Source organism: Oncorhynchus tshawytscha, unplaced genomic scaffold (genome assembly GCF_018296145.1).
Source record: "Oncorhynchus tshawytscha isolate Ot180627B unplaced genomic scaffold, Otsh_v2.0 Un_scaffold_1528_pilon_pilon, whole genome shotgun sequence".
NCBI classification, from domain to species: Eukaryota; Metazoa; Chordata; class Actinopteri; order Salmoniformes; family Salmonidae; genus Oncorhynchus; species Oncorhynchus tshawytscha.
This window is the reverse complement of record NW_024609832.1, coordinates 1,880,001-1,900,742: the sequence shown is the minus strand read 5'-3', so window position 1 is coordinate 1,900,742 and position 20,742 is coordinate 1,880,001. Positions and strand designations below refer to the sequence as shown.

At 44.8% G+C, this 20,742-nt stretch overlaps 1 protein-coding gene across 1 annotated transcript in view; it reads right to left on the bottom strand.

Annotated features, from left to right (window-relative positions):
* The window catches only part of LOC112229308 (thrombospondin type-1 domain-containing protein 7A-like), a 190,064-nt gene that overhangs the window by 107,624 nt on the left and 61,698 nt on the right, over positions 1-20,742 (bottom strand). The window contains exons 2-3 of the mRNA XM_042319532.1: positions 10,490-11,528; positions 8,083-8,331 (exon numbers count right to left, since the gene is read on the bottom strand). Of these exons, the coding sequence (XP_042175466.1) occupies positions 8,083-8,331; positions 10,490-11,528 (1,288 nt within the window). The remainder of the gene's footprint in view (positions 1-8,082; positions 8,332-10,489; positions 11,529-20,742) is intronic.

Sequence of the window (20,742 nt, the reverse complement as noted above, 5' to 3'; positions counted from 1 at the left end):
CCTTAATGGCCATGTACTCTTATAATCTCCACCCGGCACAGTCAGAAGAGGACTGGCCACCCCTCAGAGCCTGGTTCCTCTCTACATTTCTTCCTAGGTTCCTGTGCTTTCTCATCTGCATTGCTTGCTCTTTGGGGTTATAGGCTGGGTTTCTGTTGATATGAAAAGGGCTTTATAAATACCTTTGATTGATTCACTCTAGGCATAGTTTGCATCCCAAATGCAAACTGTTCCCTACTGCACTACTTCCCTAAGTGTCAACAAATAAAAGCAGTGCAACTACATATAGGAATTGGAGTGCCATTTCTGATGCCACCATTCCCATTGTGGTCCTCATAAAGGAAGATGACTGAGGGAGATATGGTAAGTGAGTATGAGTGGCTAGTAGAGAAAGTGTACAGCTGCATGAATATTAGCAGTCTTGTATTCCTGTTGTGAATGAAGTACCCTCCAGACTGTGTCCTTCAAGGTCACAGCTTATTATTACGCATCATTTTGTTTGACAGCATCTTTGATTGACTGTATCAAATGCATTATGTACAGATGTAGGCTCTTCATTTGAGCCAGTCTGCTACAGTAGGAAAATAATCCTGCAGCAACAGGAAATGTGAATTATTATATGGATTATAATTAATGGAAATTCTTTGGGGTTGAATTGGTTTGAATGCTGTTGAGGTGTTTTGTTTGTAAATGTAGCCTAAGTTTATCTTCTCTTTCACATCTTATTGTGCTCTATTTCTTTCTTAAAAAGCATTTAGCCTAACACAAGGGAGTTAGCCTGCGGTAGTACAAGTACAAATGCCTGTTAGATTACATCTAGAGTACAAAACATTGCAGTAAACGTTGCATTACTCCAATTCTCTGCAATGAATAAATCATGATGCAGCACAAGCTAAAACTCATTCCAAATGGCACCATATTCCCTTTATAGCGCCCTACTTTTTTACCAGAGCCCTATGGGTAGTGCACTAATTTGGAACTAAACCCTATTTGCATTCTTCATTATGGTTATTTTCAGCCAAATTGCAGCGAGAGGTTGGCAGAATGGCTTTTCGGGACGTAAACAACATTAGCATGCATTTGAGTGTGATCAATTGACGTTACGCAATGTGCATCTACTAGAAAGTCTCTTTTAAAGAAGTTGTCTGTGCAGTTGACCTTCAACATATATTCACAATTCGCCTCACAATCCAGAATTCATTTAGAATGTCCCCCAAGTGAACCTGAGTGGAAGGATTCAGCAGCATTAAACTGAAAGAGATCATACCGCAAAGGGCAATCTATTAACTCAGATTAGCGCTCAGCACTGAATTCATAGATAGCTCTGGGATCTGCTTCAAGGGAACTTGAAAGGTGCCTTCGTGTGTGTGGCGCAGTGAGGGGCAGCCACTAAAAGTCCACACCCTCACCAGCACCACAAGCCATGTAGTCAGCCTGGAACTGAAAATGAACACAGGCACAGCTGACTTCAATGGGCTCGTTAAGGGTGTGACCGGCTACTCAATCAGCCACGACATATATCAACAACTGGTATCCCTCACCACAGAGGAGAGGACTGAGGGAGCTCTGTTTGCAAGTTTTATTTGATGAACATTTAAGTTTGATTCTTGAAGAGATCATTTATGTTGTTACCTTATAGTCCATAAACGCTATTTTGTTAAGAATTGACCCTCTCTCACGAGCCTCTATACTAGAAAGCTAGCCTAGCTCTGGTCCGTGGCAGTACACCTCCCTTCTGGCTGCCATATTGTGCTTCAGTAAGAATGTTAGGTATTGCTTTTCAGTTCAAATCCACCTGGGGTCACAAAATGGCTGCCCTGCCTCGATGTCTGTGGCGATAATGGCATTTATTTGAGGTCACCACCAATGAAAGGGCTCCATATTCATGAATGGGGTCCCTCCAGGGCCTGTTTAATGCAGGGGCTTACTGGGGCTGAAGCTCCTTGGCCCAGGCCCATGAGGGGCCCAACAGGCAGCAAAAAAATATATAAAATAAATAACAAAAAATTGAAATATATACAGTATATATTATATATACAGGATATATTATATGTAGTATATATTTTGTATTTTTATTACTGCAACCGCCAACCACAAGAGGACTCACATGCCCGATCTCTATGAGTGCAGACAGCCTGCTGCTGATTTGCTAATCGTCAGATGGGGAGAGGAGAGGAGGTAGGGGGCCCACATGGGTAACTTGGGGGCTCTGCCTTGATTAGGTAACTGATTAATTAAAAATTAAAAATAAACTGCATAATTAAACAAATATGACTGGTCTATTGTGTGAGTCAGCGTGTAGGGGGCCCAAGGCTGTAGGGGGCCCAAGAGGCAAAATAAATCCAACTACAGGAGCCTGTTCTCAATGTTAGAAATATAACAGAGAGCATAATTTAGCCGCAGAGGTTCAATAGTTTCTAACAAATAACTGTGGATTAAGTTGTATCACAAGCACACAGGTAACTGGCAAAATAAAGGAAACACCAAAGTAAAGTTTCTTAAAAGGGTGTTAGGCCACCACAAGCTACCAGAACAGCTTCAATGCGCCTTCGCATAGATTCTACTAGTGGACCTAAACCTTGCCAGGAAAATGCACCACACACCATAACATATACTTTGTACCCCACTAGCCCCTCCTGCAGCAAAGCACCCACACAACATGATGCTGCCACCCCCGTGCTTCACGGTTGGGATGGTGTTCTTTGGCTTGCAAGCCTCCCCCTTTTTCCTCCTAACATAACGATGGTCATTAGGGCCAAACAGTTCTATTTTTGTTTCATCAGACCAGAGGATATTTCTCCAAAAAGTCAGATCTTTGTCCCCATGTGCAGTTGCAAACTGTAGTCTGGCTTTTTAATGGTGGTTTTGGAGCAGTGGCTTCCTCCTTGCTGAGCGGCCTTTCAGGTTATGTCGATATAGGACTCGTTTTACTGTGGATATATATACTTTTGTACCTGTTTCCTGCACCATATTCATAAGGTCCTTTGCTGTTGTTCTGGGATTGATTTGCACTTTTTGAACCAAGTACGTTCATCTCTAGGAGACAGAATGCGTCTCCTTCCTGTGTGGTCCCATGGTGTTTATACTTGCGTACTCTTGTTTGTACAGATGAACGTGGTACGTTCAGGCATTTGGAAATTGCTCCCAAGGATGAACCAGACTTGTGGAGGTCTACCATTTTTGGCTGATTTCTTTTGATTTTCCCATGATGTCAAGCAAAGAGGCACTGAGTTTGAAGGTAGGCCTTGAAATACATCCACAGGTACACCTCCAATTGACTTGATGTCAGAAACTTCTAAAGCCATGACATCATTTTCTGGAATTTTCCATGCTGTTTAAAGGCACAGTCAATTTAGTGTAAACTTCTGACCCACCGGACTTGTGATACAGTGAAATAATCTGTCTGTAAACAATTGTTGGAAAAATTACTTGTGTCATGCACAAAGTAGATGTCCTAACCGACTTACCAAAACTATAGTTTTGTTAACAAGAAATTTGTGGAGTGGTTGAAAAACATGTTTTAATGACTCCATCCTTAGTGAATGTAATCTTCTGACTTCAACTGTACATATACACACTACTATATATATTTCCTCCTAATATTGCACAATCTAAGTGTCGCTTCATTGGCCTGTGCTGTTGTTTGAATTCAATTTGTCAGTGTCAAAGTTGCTTCCCATGTTGGCAATTTGTGTGGGATTAAAAAAGACGCTAACAGTATTCTGTCGTGTAAAGCAGGTAGAATTGCATGAAATGCATTTTTTAAATCCCCCAAAAAACGTTGAAATCCTTAAAACGCCTCTGCTCAACTGCATCCATGGCAAATGTTATTATGGCTTTGTTATAAAGGCCTTTTCTCTTCAACAGAGTATGACGAGGCTGTGGGACAACGAGGCACCTGGGAGATATGGTCCATAGCTAGGCCTGGGGTTCTGGGACTAACACAGATGGGATCACTCTGAAGGAAGAATCCTTCAAAAATACTGACTGCTACTGGACCTCCTGCCACAACGTTCACACCTCTTCATCTCGCTCTCATCCTGGTCTTCTTCAAGTGGTGGAAAGGGAGCATTGGTCCACCAACATTGATTTATTCCTCTGCTCACTATCAGGGACAAAAAATTGCTAATTTTGCCCACAGAACCTATACCAAGCTATGTCCTGATCTGCATGCTAACTTTACTGTATAGAGTTTTACACAAAATATGGACTGACTGGTGTCCTCATGTACCACTGTAATAATTTAGTTTTCAACCCACTGTACCAATTTAGTTTTCAACCCACTGTAATAATTTAGTTTTCAACCCACTGTAATAATTTAGTTTTCAACCCACTGTAATAATTTAGTAGTTTTCAACCCACTGTAATAATTTAGTTTTCAACCCACTGTAATAATTTAGTTTTCAACCCACTGTAATAATTTAGTTTTCAACCCTCTGTAACAATTTATTTTTAAACCCACTGTAATAATTTAGTTTTCAACCCACTGTAACAATTTAGTTTTCAACCCACTGTAATACTTTAGTTTTCAACCCACTGTAATACTTTAGTTTTCAACCCACTGTAATACTTTAGTTTTCAACCCACTGTAATACTTTAGTTTTCAACCCACTGTAATACTTTTTGTCACACAGAATTAGCTTGTTAGCAACTGCAGGTCAAAACACTCAAACAGACTAGAGGTCTAAACAGTGGAAATTGAGGAAATACCTTCCTCTCCACACCAGGGGAGTATAGTTCCACATTGCGTTGTACAGGTTGGGGGTAATTTAAGGGACACACATGCCATCACAGCTCAGGACTGCCTGCTGGGTGTGAAAGTGATGGTGTGTCAACACGCCCATCTGTGTGTGTGTGTGTGTGTGTGTGTGTGTGTGTGTGTGTGTGTGTGTGTGTGTGTGTGTGTGTGTGTGTGTGTGTGTGTGTGTGAGGAGGGGGATCAGATAAGACACTGCACGGACCAACTGACTCTTTCCCAGACACACTCCATTAATCATTTCCTCCATCACTGGCAACAAGCCAAATGCTGGGCCGCTTCTTTCCTCTCCATCTCTCCTTATATGTTCCCCTCTTGTATGGCACCATCAACCCATACACTGAGCCAAACCCATCTCTCCTTTACCGCCTCCCTCGCATCTTTCTCTCTCTCCCTATATGCACCCTTCTTGTATGGCACCATCGCCCCATACACTGAGCCAAACGCATCTCCCCCTTACCGCCTCCCCCAATCTCTCTATCTCTCCCTATATAGTGGAATGGAGACCATTCAATAAAACACGTCTTGACCACCACCACCCAGCTAATTCTCTGAAACTGGAAACACTTATCTCCCTCACTAGCTTTAAGCACCAGCTGTCAGAGCAGCTCACAGATTACTGCACCTGTATATAGCCCACCTATAATTTAGCCCAAACAACTACCTCTTTCCCTACTGTATTTATTTTATTTATTTATTTTGCTCCTTTGCACCCCATTATTTTTATTTCTACTTTGCACATTTGACGATAAGTGTATTTTTCTCTCTCCCTCCATGTCGTTGTGTAAAAGCCATATTGTAAAATTCCGCTAGGGATCTTTGTCTCATGTATTAAGTGTGTATGTTCTCCTGTTATTATTTAGTTAGCTAGTAAATAAATAATGAAAACAATTTGTGTAGTACTGAATCATGAGTACGGCTGGGGTTTTTGCAGATGCATGAGGTTACGACTGTTCAGAATGATGAAGATATGATAAGAGGTAATGATTAATAAGATGACTGTTTATCGATGTAATAGATGTACAGTGGGGAGAACAAGTGTTTGAACCACTGACGATTTTGCAGGTTTTCCTACTTACAAAGCATGTAGAGGTCTGTAATTTTTATCATAGGTACACTTCACCTGTGAGAGACGGAATCTAAAACAAAAATCCAGAAAATCACATTGTATGATTTTTAAGTAGTTAATTTGCATTTTATTGCATCACATAAGTATTTGATCACCTACCAACCAGTAAGAACTCCGGCTCTCACAGACCTGTTAGTTTTTCTTTAAGAATCACTCCTGTTTTCCACTCATTACATGTAATAACTGCCCCTTTTTGAACTCGTTACCTGTATAAAAGACACCTGTCCACACACTCAATCAAACAGACTCCAACCTCTCCACAATGCCCAAGACCAGAGAGTTGTGTAAGGACATCGGGGATAAAATTGTAGACCTGCACAAGGCTGGGATGGGCTACAGGACAATAGGCAAGCAGCTTGGTGAGAAGGCAACAACTGTTGGAACATTTATTAGAAAATGGAAGAAGTTCAAGATGACGGTCAATCACCCTCGGTCTGGGGCTCCATGCAAGATCTCACCTCGTGGGGCATCAATGATCATGAGGAAGGTGAGGGATCAGCCCAGAACTACACGGCAGGACCTGGTCAATGACCTGAAGAGAGCTGGGACCACAGTCTCAAAGAAAACCATTGGTAACACACTACGCCGTCATGGATTAAACTCCTGCAGCGCACGCAAGGTCCCTCTGCTCAAGCCAGCGCCTGTCCAGGCCCATCTGAAGTTTGCCAATGACCATCTGGATGATCCAGAGGAGGAATGGGAGAATGTCATGTGGTCTGATGAGACAAAAATAGAGCTTTTTGGTCTAAACTCCACTCGCCGTGTTTGGAGGAAGAAAAAGGATGAGTACAACCCCAAGAACACCCTCCCAACCGTGAAGCATGGAGGTGGAAACATCATTCTTTGGGGATGCTTTTCTGCAAAGGGGACAGGACGACTGCACCGTATTGAGGGGAGGATGGATGGGGCCATGTATCGCGAGATCTTGGCCAACAACCTCCTTCCCTCAGTAAGAGCATTGAAGATGGGTCGTGGCTGGGTCTTCCAGCATGACAACGACCTGAAACACACAGCAAGGGCAACTAAGGAGTGGCTCCGTAAGAAGCATCTCAAGGTCCTGGAGTGGTCTAGCCAGTCTCCAGACCTGAACCCAATAGAAAATCTTTGGAGTGAGCTGAAAGTCCGTATTGCCCAGCGACAGCTCCGAAACCTGAAGGATCTGAAGAAGGTCCGTTTGGAGGAGTGGGCCAAAATCCCTGCTGCAGTGTGTGCAAACCTGGTCAAGAACTACAGGAAACTTATGATCTTTGTAATTGCAAACAATGGTTTCTGTACCAAATATTAAGTTCTGCTTTTCTGATGTATCAAATATGTATGTCATGCAATAAAATGCAAATTAATTACTTAAAAATCATACAATGTGATTTTCTGGATTTTTCTCACAGTTGACGTGTACCCATGATAAAAATTACAGACCTCTACATGCTTTGTAGAGTAGGAAAACCTGCAAAATCGTCAGTGTATCAAATACTTGTTCTCCCCACTGTATACCTTACAGAGCTTAATTCGGGAGATGGTAACTCTTTAAACAACCTCTTCCCGTGTTGCCCCAAATATCTAATGAGTACATTATTAATTTAATCGGGTAACGATTAAACATAGTTAGTGGATTAAATAAATAACATTCATCAGATTAATGACACCACTCAGGCTGTGGATAACAAGCCAGCAGACACCAAACAACCCACAGACCAATAGTAGTGGAGTTGTTATTGTGGCTCCTCCCCCTACCGATAACTCCCCAGTGCTCTTAGTCCTACTACTACTGTTGTGTTAGATGGTTAGCTACACAGTCATTACAGCAACCAGCCAACGTCCCGGCCGCATGGCCTTAATCACTTAACACACAGAAACAAACCATTTCCTGTATGCACATATGCATTTAGTGTTAGAGACAGACCAGGCCTGTCTGGCTGAGTGTCTGATGCATTAAGTGTTTATTTCATTTGTCAGCAAAGCTATTTAGGGATGCAGACAGGCAGCTTACCCATAGTACACTTTAGAACGTGAGTAACTGTAATTGTCAGCCAGCCTGCAGAGTAGAAGTGCAGTTCAATTGACCATCTACATTTTTACGTTTTCCAATGTGAGTATACAAACTACACAATTCATATACTGTTCGTACAAAAACAGAGACATCCATATAAGACATTGAAATCACACATATTTTTCAAACGTTGGGTGATAGAGTACTTACGCAATACAGGGGGGTACCCCTTCTCCCTGAGGGGTGCAGGGTTCTTTCTCCTCCAGTTCGGGGCACTCCTCCCCTTCTCCCACGGGGAACTGTTGCACCCGGCGTGTGCGTGTGCGCTCACCCGTGGGCCCGTTGAGCTCGTAGCAGTCTTTGGAGCAAGGCGACCAGTCGGTCCAGTCGCTCACCTCACAGTCCTTGGCCAGGACGCAGGCCTGGTAGGTCACTGGTAGGGACTCCCGAGAACACAGGCTGGAGAGAAGAGACAAGGCGTTCATTAATTAGGTTCAAAGAAATCAGTGAAGGTGTTTGGTCAAAGGAATGAGGCAAGGTGTCCTAATAAGGCCAAACTTGTTTGCAAAATCCGATTCAGGAACGCCACAGCTTCAAACCCCTTGAACTCATTCTGAATTTGCAAAGTACCTTTTCTACAAACCTACATATTAATTTAGCATTGTAGTCATTTAGCAGGTACTCTCACCCAAAGCAATGTAAATTTGAAATAGGACCCAAATATACAATTATATATTTCCTTAGCTTACAGACAGATTAACATCATAATAAATAATAACCAATGTTAAATGAAGTGAGATGGAAAACATTCCCACCAGATATATTTCAGAGCTTCTATAACAGTAAACATACTTGATCCTTGGCCTCTAGCCAACAATGTGGTTGGTAGATGTATCAGATCAGATAAGCCTCTTTGGGTGTTTCAGTTCGACATCTGTGGTAGATGCTATGAGTAGTCTCTAAAAAAACTAAAATACCTCAACATTACTCCTCATTATAAAGGAGAAATGTCTCAACATTAATCCTAGGATAGACCTCGATCATAGAGATATAATATATATTCTACTTAAAGATACGGGAATATAATACAAGTTGTTATCCCATCATTTCAATCATTTCTGATTTTCTCTGACCATCTCCCTATGGACGCCCATTTTCCTTTTCTTTCACGATGCGCTAAAGCATTCATATCCCTTTAAGAAAGTGGGATAGATCTATTCGGTGTTAAGTGGTCACCATAACAGCCACCCCGTTACCTCAGAGACAGAATGGGAACGTACATGCATTTCACATCTCAGCAAAGAGGAACGATGCCTTTTCGAAAGCATGTGCACATAAATAGAGTGGAATGGAGACCATTCAATAAAACACGTCTTGACCACCACCACCCAGCTAATTCTGTAATATGAATGAAAGACCTACAGTATGTTGATGTAGTTAGATGGCCGCCCATAGAAATGGATGTTATGCAGGATGATGGTTAACAGAAAGGGACAGCGGTTTGATCCTCTGACCATTTCATAGATGTTATGGTTGAGGCCTCTCATCGTCTGTTAGATCAGGGACACGGTTGAGGGACACGGTTGAGTACAGCGGAATGGAAGGAAGCCATGACACTTCGACTCATCATCGATTCAACTCTCTCATAGTTGATCTCACTGAATAAATATTGGTTTTCTTGGAATATTACGCTATCTTGAGGAGCAAAAACAAGAATGCTGTTTATCCTCGTCTCTCTTTATTAATACTTCCTATATTAATCGCTGAATATCACAATGCTTTCACTTGGAGGTTCTGGTAAATCCGAAGCTTTGAAACTAACTTCACGCTGTAGGAAACTCCAATTGCTTCTTTGAAAGACGACAAGTTCTTTGGTTAAACAAAGAATAAATGTCAATGAAAATACGATACAAAACATAAACACTGCAGACTCCATTGACTGAACCCTCACTTCAGAGAAAAACCAACAAAACACAGCTCTACTTTCTGAGATTTTTAGGAAAAGAGGTTGCAAAAAACTGGCCAAAAATATTTTAAATGCAAAGTAAACAAGCCGTTAGATGAATATTAATAAACTACAGGACTATTGTGGATTAATGTGAGCTACAAAAAAACCTCCAAAGGCAGCATTTTTGCCAATACTTTAAAGTGGTTCCAGCATAAAGAAATGATTTGAGGGTACTATGAATAAACTAATGAGAGAATACATGAGGTACGAAGAACAAGAAGAAGACCTACTTAAACCAAAACCGTATGTAATATTCTATGACAAAACACTATTCCAGAAGGCATAGATTCCAATCTCTCTCTCTCTTATACATTAACAAAGCCATGTGGGTGATGATGACTTCATGGTGTGTGACCGTTAGAACTGCAGAACACAGAACGCTTTAGGCTCTTGTAATTCTTTCAGAGCTGACTGTGAATCGTGTGCTGCCAGTAATAATGTCTTTCTGTAGCACACATAGAGATGCATCCCTACATCACCTCTATGTAATGGGGAAACAATGGAACATAGAAAATGATATCAGAGACACTGGTGAGAAATGGATGAGACAGTCATCATGAGGTAGCTGTGATGCATACAGTTCGACTATAAACTATAAGTGAGACTGACCTTAGTGCGTCAGTGTTTCCACTCCTGTGAACACAGGTCACCTCCCGGGTCTGGTATCCAACCTGCAGGTCCCAGAACTTCCCTCCCTGTCGGTTCTGTCTGTTCCTGTTCCTCTTATTTTTTATCAGCTCTTTGGTCTCTGGGTCTTTCACCCTCCCCTTTGCCCTCACTCGCTCCCTCACCCTCTCCTTGACTCTTTCCTTGTTCTTCCTGCGTCCTTCTTTGGCTGCCTGTCTTCCTTTTCTCCCCTCCTTTCTTTCCTCCTTTCTTTTCATCCTTTCTTCTTTGCTCAGTCGAGGCTGGCGTGGGGTGGGCACCTCGCTGCCCTCTTTACCCTCTCTGCCCTTGCGAAGCCGGCGAGGGAGAGCCACATCTTTACTGTGAGTAAAGGTGGGAGCCTGCCTGGCCGTGCGAGGGAGGGGTACAGAGCAGGGACCCCAGGACCCCACCCTCAGACTGTAGAGGCTCTCTGGGCCCACGCAGGGACCTGGCTGACATGTCTGGAACTCTGTCAGGTTAGGGCAGGCCGAGCCCCCGAACAGAGGCGGCGCCAGGACAAAACGGACACGATTCTGAAGACCCATGCCGCACGTTTTCGAACAGGAAGTCCATGGGGTGAACTGGGAGACCACACAGTCCCGCGGGCACGGGATCAGACAGGCCTGCTCCAGCCTGGGCTTGGGCTCAAAATATTCACAAATCGCTGCATCCTCCGTGGGCACACCATCTGCTTTCTGGACGCAGCCCACCTCGCGTGTCTGGATGCCCTCCTCGCCGCGGGTACATACGGCTGGCCGCTGGAGCGCCCCAGTGCTTCGCATGGACACGGGCACACACTGGTTCCAGGCACCCAGCTGCCAGTCATACAGGTCTTTGTGCCAGTCACACACGTGGAAGCAGCTCTGCTGGTTCTCCGGGCGCTCTGCCTGGTCACAGTTGGTGTGAAGGGTGGTCCAGCCTTCAGAGTGGGCGCACCACACTGCCCGGCTCTGGCTGCCCCCTGGGCCACACTCGCTGCCCATACACCGGCCCCATGGACCTGAGGAAACAGAGAGTCACAGAGTTCACAGGGAGTTCAACTGAAGGATTAACTATCAGAGCAGTTAGTCATAATATTATCCAAATGGAAAGCATAATGTAGATGAAACTCAGCTCCTATCTGTCAGATTACAACTTTACTGTACAGTTCTTAATAGCTACAAAATGACAAGTCCATCTGTGTAAAACTTCATCTAAATGTTACCGTTCAAGACTTGACATTGATTTTGATAAAAAGTTGGAGGGCAGTTTATAAGGAATTTGCATCATCTCTTCATATGACTTTCCTATGAATCAAAGCCCCTTAAAGCCCAGAAGACCAAGCTCTCTAGCGCTTCTATACCAGAGGACTATCAGTCAGTTTCTGAAGTGCTTCTCAGGACAACAGAACTGTAATGTATTTACACATCCAACACAAACAACCAAAGTGGCTCGTGAGGAGGAATAAGTACTTCCTGATAAATAACGCCTTCGCTCAAGTCCTAAATCCCCCCCACACACACACTCACACAAACAAACACAAATCAAGCCGCATAAATCACTATGCCAAGTGCAATTTTCTGATTGCACGTCCTTCCTCTAGGATTTATGGGAATGCAATTAAAAGTCTAGAGGTAAACATACCCTCGGAACATAAAATGCCAAGTAAGTACAGGACAGGCAGACAAAGAGCCCAGAGCCCACACAGCCTAGATCCCAGAGCCCACAGAGACCAGTGTCCACACAGCCTAGATCCCAGAGCCCACAGAGACCAGTGTCCACACAGCCTAGATCCCAGAGCCCACAGAGACCAGAGTCCACAGAGCCTAGAGCCCAGAGCCTACAGAGCCCAGAGCCCACAGAGCCCACAGAGCCCACAGAGCCCACAGAGCCCACAGAGCCCACAGAGCCTAGAGCCCAGAGCCTACAGAGCCCAGAGCCCAGAGCCCACAGAGCCCACAGAGCCCAGAGTTCACAGAGCCCACAGAGCCCAGAGTCCAGAACCAGGGCAGAATTACTGACAGAATCAATATTCCCAGGAAATTTAGAAGATTAAGGTACAGTGAGGAGGGAGGTCAGTGAGGAATTACATACCCTGGCATATTCTAGCATAAGCAGTCCATCAATCAATCAATCAATTCTGCATGAAGGATAAGCAGGACTTCTAATAAGGATACAACCAGCCCATGACAACAACAGTGCTGATGTGCTTGTGTTTGTGGTGCTGAAAGGATAGCTCCGCCAATCTCTGGCTGGATAGGGATCGCTGCAATGTGGGCCATCTAGTGGTGCTGAAGGACATCCCTGCTATTCTATCAGTGAGGAATAGCGGTGCAGAGGGCCCTTCCCTGGATTGAGCCCTGCCTGTTTTATGTTGTTGGAATGAGCAGCTTGCAGTGCTACTGCTGGCCTGGGCCGCCTGCCTCTCTCTGTGAGCTGAGGGAGGAGAAGGAAAACCTACGTAGCTTACTATGTGAGAGGACAAGCTGCTCAGATGAATCTGCATCACAGAAGTGGGTCAGAGGTCAGAGGAATCCTCCTCCTAGCTAAACAAACTACCACGGACTCTCCCATCCAACCCTGTCTCTCCCTCTGTCTCTCCCCCATCTCTCTGGTGTCCCAGTGAGCTATATAACCAGATTCAGGGAGGAGAGGAGTGCCGGCTGCCGGAAAAAGGACACAGCCTGGGGGTTCACTGTATCCTCGTCCCAGATCAGTTATTGCTGTGTAGCAAGGCATAACAACAGACAGAGGAGTAGGCACAACAGACCTGGGGCCAGGCAAGGGAAAGTCAACCTAGTTTTGTCATTTAACTTCCAGGTGACATGAACAATAATTTCCCTCAAGATATTCATACATTTTCCATATTTGTTTATTTCTGCATATGATGGACTAAGGTTCAGCACAGGGGAACTCTCCATGAATTAAAAGCTTCACTGGCTGCACAATCCTCTTGACTGGCTTTGTGAAAATCAGACTCAACCAAGCATCCGTTCTCCCACAATGCTACAAGAATGTTTCTTACTAGGGAAGACTATATAACACAATTCCAATGTAGGCCACTTTATCTGCCTGACAGCAGGGCTGAGGGGATAGCTACAGGAGACAGGACAGGACAGCACAGGAGAGGAGAGGAGAGGAGAGGAGAGGAGGGAGAGGAGAGGAGAGGAGAGGAGAGGAGAGGAGAGGAGAGGAGAGGAGAGGAGAGGAGAGGAGAGGAGAGGAGAGGAGAGGAGAGAGGAGAGGAGAGGAGAGGAGAGAGAGAGAGAGAGGAGAGGAGAGGAGAGCGGTCCGAGAACAGAGGACAGGGCTGTTTTAAGCAGTGTTTTATGTCTTGACTCCATAAAGCAGAGCCGTGGTGATGAAAATGTCAGCAGAAGGAACAGAGCTGAATTAGCCCTCAGCAGCAGAGAGAGGCCCGGTCAATACAGCTCAATAACACCTCGCGAGAAACTGCCTCCAACACAAGAGATAGCCCTGCCGCTCTCTCTCTCACACACACACACACACACACACACACACACACACACACACACACACACACACACACACACACACACACACACACACACACACACACACACACACACAACTTTTGTGGCTGCCAATCTAGTATACTCCTTGCTAGCAAGGGAGGGAAAAGCACGATTGACCAACGTTTCCATAAAGAAATTGATTTTCATAATTGAGAGAAAAGACAAGAGGCATTTGATTAGCTAGGGGGGGTAAGCATTCCCAGCACTCTATTCTCTGAACACGAACATGTTACAGCTGTGACATGTTAGCCCTCCCAGGGGAAAGGTGTGTGTGTGCGTCTGGGTGAGGTTTCGGATTGAAAGGCTCCCCTCTCTGCAGGTGTTCATGGTAATTAATGAACATGTCAGTGGGTGATATGGTTATCCACATTATGACAGAGAGTGGGAGTGAGAGGGAGAAAACAGCTCAAATTGGCCTGCATCACACAACCACATATGCACACACACACCTGCGTCCCCTGTCCCACACTGAGAGGAGCCAGGAGGAACTAACAGCCCTCTACCAACATAGAGGAGGGGCACGAGGGGTGTGACACATCCCCCAGACCCCTCTCCTCAAACCCCCTTAGAACACCCACCCCCGGGGAGCCACCACTCTTTCTAATACAGAACAAGTCATAAGAAAGAGGAAGGAAGGAAGGAAGGAGGAAAGGAAGGAGGGAAGGAAGGAGGGAAGGAAGGAAGGAAGGAGAGAAGTTGGGGATGTGAGCAATTGACAGTTAGTGTGAAAGGTGAAAGACTGAAACAGGGAGAGCAAGATGGGGGGAGAGGGAGAGAGGCCCACTGTGAAGAGAGATGGTTGATGATGGAGAGATGGAGAGAGATGAAAGTGGTCTGGCTCTCCTTGGCCAATAATTGGGCCAGTTACCAGTTCTTAGATCCATAGACCAATTGGGCACTATACGTTTATTTTATTATTTTATTTAACTAGGCAAGTCAGTTAAGAACAAATTCTTATTTTCAATAACGGCCTAGGAACAGTGGGTTAACTGCCTGTTCAGGGGAAGAACGACAGATTTGTACCTTGTCAGCTCGGGGGTTTAACCTTCCGGTTACTAGTCCAACGCTCTAACCACGAGGCTACCCTGCCGCCCCAGTAAACTCATCTTCCCCAGCATCATCACACGCACAGACACACACATGCACACCAGTGAGACGACTGTTAGCGGATTAGCTCTGTGCCTCTCTGCCTCTCCAGTAACACACAACCCAGCTCTAATACTTGCAAATGACATTTCCCTATGATGCTCACACACCCTAGTCATTACCCTCAACAGTTATTTTCCTGCCACACTGTCGTCTTTTGTATCACCAGACAAATCAATTACAATCCGTGTTTATTTATTTGTTTGAATCAAATCCCCCTCTCTCTGCAGACAGCTTTGAATCGATAGGAGGGAGAAGGTCATCTTTTGAGGAAAATAAGTGATGTTTTTCTGCCTTTGGGGACAGGCTATAACAAGCATTAATGCTGGTGTCTCAACACCCTGTTATTCACTGATAAGATAATGATGTGATCTACTTAGTATCTGTCAGAACCGAGGCCCTCGTCTCATGGTGCTGCCACAGGAGGGGAGAGTCTGGGGGGAAGAGGAGAGATAGGGAATGAGAGGTAGGGAGATGTAGGGAGAGAGAGAAAGAGAGAGAAGGGGAGGGAAAGAGAGAAAGAGAAAAGAGAGAAGGGAAAGTGAGAAAGAAAGTTTGCCTCGTGCATTTCCTCAGTTGCTTTCTTGCCAGCTAAATTTTTTTATCAATAATGGGATGATTCTTTCATGTGTCTCTCATCCCGCTCTCATTTTAGTCATTTATCAGATTCTCCTATCCAAAGCAACTTACAGGTGCAATTAGGGTTACGTGACTTGCTCAAGGGCACATCTGCAGATTTTTCACGTCGTCAGCCCGGGATTTGAACCAGCAACCTTTCGGTTACTGGCCCAATGCTCTTAGCCACTAGGCTGCCTGCCGCACACTCCTCTGCCTATCCCTCTCTCCCATGGTGCCTGGCAGAGGGCAGGTGTTGGCATTTACCAAGGAAATAGAAAGCAATGTGTTGCGTCCCAACAGAGAGTTTGGATGGAGGCGCTGTGTGTGTGTGTGTGTGTGTGTGTGTGTGTGTGTGTGTGTGTGTGTGTGTGTGTGTGTGTGTGTGTGTGTGTGTGTGTGTGTGTGTGTGTGTGTGTGTGTGTGTGTGTGTGTGTGTCACCATAGGATTTGGATGGAGAAGATGGGGAAAATGGGGAACCCCATCAGGCTAGTCAATCTGTATTCATATGTTGAACACACATCTATGACAAAGACAGTGTAAAAAGGTCCGGAAATTCAGATTCAGATATTCCTTGTTTCCCATAAAAAGGGAGACAAGGAATATCTTCACGACCCTAAAGCAAAACTGAGAAAATAGTCACAATGAGTCCGCAGGCATTAGTCTTCCTATGCCAGAAACACAGTCTCATTGGACAGAAACGTCTGCCAAAATGGTGGAGACTATATACATGCTCAGATCTATCTCCAATATCCTAGAGGAGAAAGTGTATTTCTCTTTCTCTCCCTGTCCCTCCCTCTCCCCCCTGTCCCTCCCTCTCCCTCCCTGTCCCTCCCTCTCCCTCTCCCTCCCTCTCCCCCCTCTCTCTCCCTGTCCCTCCCTCTCCCCCCCTCTCTCTCCCTGTCCCTCCCTCTCCCTGTCCCTGTCCCTCCCTCTCCCCCCTCTCTCTCCCTGTCCCTCCCTCTCCCTGTCCCTGTCCCTCCCCTCTCCCCCCTCTCTCTCCCCCTCCCTCACCGCCCTCCCCTCTCTCCCGCCCTCTTTCTCTGTCTCTCTCTCTTTCTCTGTCTCTCCCTCCCTCCCCTCTCGATCATTCAATGAGTTATTTCTGAGATTACCTTCTGTCGTTGAGTGACCTACTTCCAGGTCACCTTGTGTCTGAGCGGTGGTCGACCGCCCACAGTGATTCAGCTCTTTTATCTCCAGCAGGAACAATTAAATGAAAAGGGGAGTGTGTCTGAAAAGGAAATCGTCTCGTTCTCTTCGTCTACAGGTCATCCAGGGTTGTCTGTTAGGTGGCAACATTTTAACTAAATGATCGCATGTTGTAAAGCTTTTGTGTCAGGCATCAGTAAAAATATCACCACCAGACATTGTTTCTAAATCCATAAAGTGGGTTTCGTGGACACAGGTTAAGCATAGTTCCATCAGAAATAGGCTGAAAATATGTCCGGAAACATAAAATCCAACCCAAAAAGAATTGTGCAATAACATCTGACTGACCACCCGAGAAGGCATCCCAGACAGGCATGCAGACAGGACAATCAGTCCAAATGGAGTTGTCTAGTTTATGAGCGAGAGACCGTAGACAAGACACCAGTCGCTCAGATGACTGGTCATGTATCTTTCATAAACCAGTCAGAGTACGAGATCTCTTCCCTTTTAGAAAGGGGTACATTACATGGCTCCTTAACAATGCTGTGCTGCATGGCTCTTTGAACCAGTAGAGACACAAGGCTGGCTCTATCTTAACACGGACTTGTGTAGTATCACACAGACCTGGGGGAGAAAGACGATTGATAACCCATATTCCCTTTTCAGCCTTTGCGGTCAGTTTGGTGGAAAACAGAGATCTGCACGGAGCACTGGAAGACAACTATGACATGTTTGGGGGATGATTTCTGGATGAACTCTTGACTCTTTTGACATGTGTATGATGGGAAATCATCCCTGGGCAATAGAGAATAAATAAAGGGCCATTACTTCAACATGGTCGACATAGCAATTACAGAAGTACTGTGCAATCACATTTTCATGTACTTTATGCTTAAATCATTACAGCGATCGACTAAGATTAAGATTAGCTACTAATGATGATGAGCAGCCTTTATAGCAGGGGTGTTCAACTCTGACCCTACGAGGATTGGAGCCTGCTGGTTTTCTGTCCTACCTGATCATTGATTGCACCCACCTGGTGTCCCAGGTCTAAATCAGATCCTGATTAGAAGGGAACAATGCATTAGAAACAGGCAGTAGAAATGGCTTCGAGGTCCAGAGTTGAGTTTGAGTGCTCTACCTCAAATCAGAGACAGCTAAGGTCTCATCGATCAGAGACGCCGGTATATCACTTTGTCGTACATCCAAGCAGACATTCCAGCTGCAGTGTACTCGAGAGGTAAAGTGGAGGCACTCACAGCAATATCAACAAACCGCCTGAACCATATTGTCTGCATATATAATTAATAGGCTGGTTGATCCTCCGGAAGCCCAGCTGAAGGGAAACGTGTGGGGAACCGTGCCGCTGGTCGCCAACAGGCTCAGAGAGAAATGGGAAGATGACGGACAACTAGCTCCTCTTCTCACTCTCTATGTGGCTGCCCCTCACTGCATTCATTATGCACACATGTCTGTGTTTGTGTGCATGCACATCTGTGTGTGTATAGTGTGTGACACAGCCAGTGGGTGCAGGTGCTTGTTAAGGGCTTGGGTTGAGGAAGACCTTGTTGTTAGCTAGTGGTTGTCAGACATGTTCCCCATACTTTTTTTTCTTCCCCAAGATGGCATAGCAGTCAGATGTCCTTTGTCCTCGTCCTGTCGTGTCCCGTGTATATATATATTTACATCTTTTCTTCGCATATCTTTTAATTTTTTTTTTCTAAAAATCTCAACTTCAAAACACTCTCCTGCAACCCACCTCACCAAGTAAAAATATATTGTTCACCTCAAATCTGAAATCTACAATAGAAGCTAGCCAGAAGCTAGCCAGAAGCTAGCCAGTTTACTGGCTAACGTTAGTATACAGCTAACCACGGTTGGTGGTCATCAGCTATCCTTTAGCTCGAAAAGCTATCGCCAGTTTTGCACAACGCGACTCAGACCAGAGCATACCGGACCTATTTTCTCTCCATATCCCCGGATTTCTACCACAAGCTCTGGACATTTATACCTGGATCTTGCAGCTAGCTAGCTGCTATCCGAGTGAATATTGGCTTACGTTGGTCTTGGAGCAAACATCAATAATTCCGGAGCTAGCCAGCTGAAGAGTTCCATCAGTCACTCCTGGGCTACAATCACCTATCCGGACCCGTTTTACTGCCGACGCGGAGCCCCACCAGACCTTCTCGACTGAACTACCGACGTTATCTGCCCGAGGGAGTTATCTAACTGGCCCCTCCGTTGCGACGTTACCTAAACGCCCATCTGCGGCCCGCTAATCGTTAGCTGTCTTATCGTTTGCTATCTGAATAGGTCTATCGGACAATTTTCTTGGTTCACTATAACTATATCTATTTTTCCAATTGGATTGGTCCCCTCTACCACACGGGGACCATCTATCTTTAGAGCTCGTGCTGCTAGGTGACCTAAACTGGAACATGCTTAAAACCCCAGCCATCCTACAATCTAAGCTTGATGCCCTCAATCTCACACAAATTATCAATGAACCTACCAGGTACCACCCCAAAGCCGTAAACACGGGCACCCTCATAGATAAACACTTCAGCGAGCAGGCCTTTCTAATCGACCTGGCCCTGGTATCCTGGAAGGATATCGACCTCATCCCGTCAGTAGAGGATGCCTGGTTATTTTTTTAAATATGCCTTCCTCAACATCTTAAATAAGCATGCCCATTCAAGAAATGTAGAACCAGGAACAGATATAGCCCTTGGTTCTCTCCAGACCTGAAGGCCCTTAACCAACACAAAAACATCCTATGGCGTTCTGCATTAGCATCAAACAGCCCCTGTGATATGCAACTTTTCAGGGAAGTTAGAAACCAATATACACAGGCAGTTAGAAAACTACAAAACTACAAAAATCTCTGAAACTGGAAACACTTATCTCCCTCACTAGCTTTAAGCACCAGCTGTCAGAGCAGCTCACAGGTTACTGCACCTGTACATAGCCCATCTATAATTTAGTCCAAACAACTACATCTTCCACTACTGTATTTATTTATTGATTTTGCTCCTTTGCACCACATTATTTATATTTCTACTTTGCACATTCTTCCACTGGAAATCTACCATTCCAGTATTTTACTTGCTATATTGTATTTACTTCTCACCTCATTTGCTCACATCGTATTTAGACTTGTTTATACTGTATTATTGACTGTGTTTGTTTTACTCCATGTGTAACTCTGTGTCGTTGTATCTGTCAAACTGCTTTGCTTTATCTTGGCCAGGTCGCAATTGTAAATGAGAACTTGTTCTCAACTTGCCTACCTGGTTAAATAAAGGTGAAATAAATAAAATAAAATAAATAAATTCTGACATGAGGTGGAAGCCATAAACCTTCAGAAAACACACTATTATACTACGAACAGTTACAGGAACACACACTCTCAAAACCATGCACACATGCACACACATGCACAAACATACACACACACACACACACCGCACACGTGCCCACACACCGTTAATGTTCATTTGAGAGGGAGCTGATTTCCTGTGAATTCTTCGCTGGAGCAGGAAGCAGGAAGCAGGAAGCAGGAAGCAGGAAGCAGATATCATAATAAATATGCAGCAGCACAGTGGAGGAGATCGGAGGAGCAGAGTACAGAGTTATCTACAGTGATTTCAGAGTGTTCATTACAAACCAACACCCACCCACGCAACGACAACTACACATGCACACACGGGTGACACATTCTCCCCTCAATTTGACATCTTTGTATTTTCACTTTTTTACAATAATACTGAAGTGTATTTAGGTCA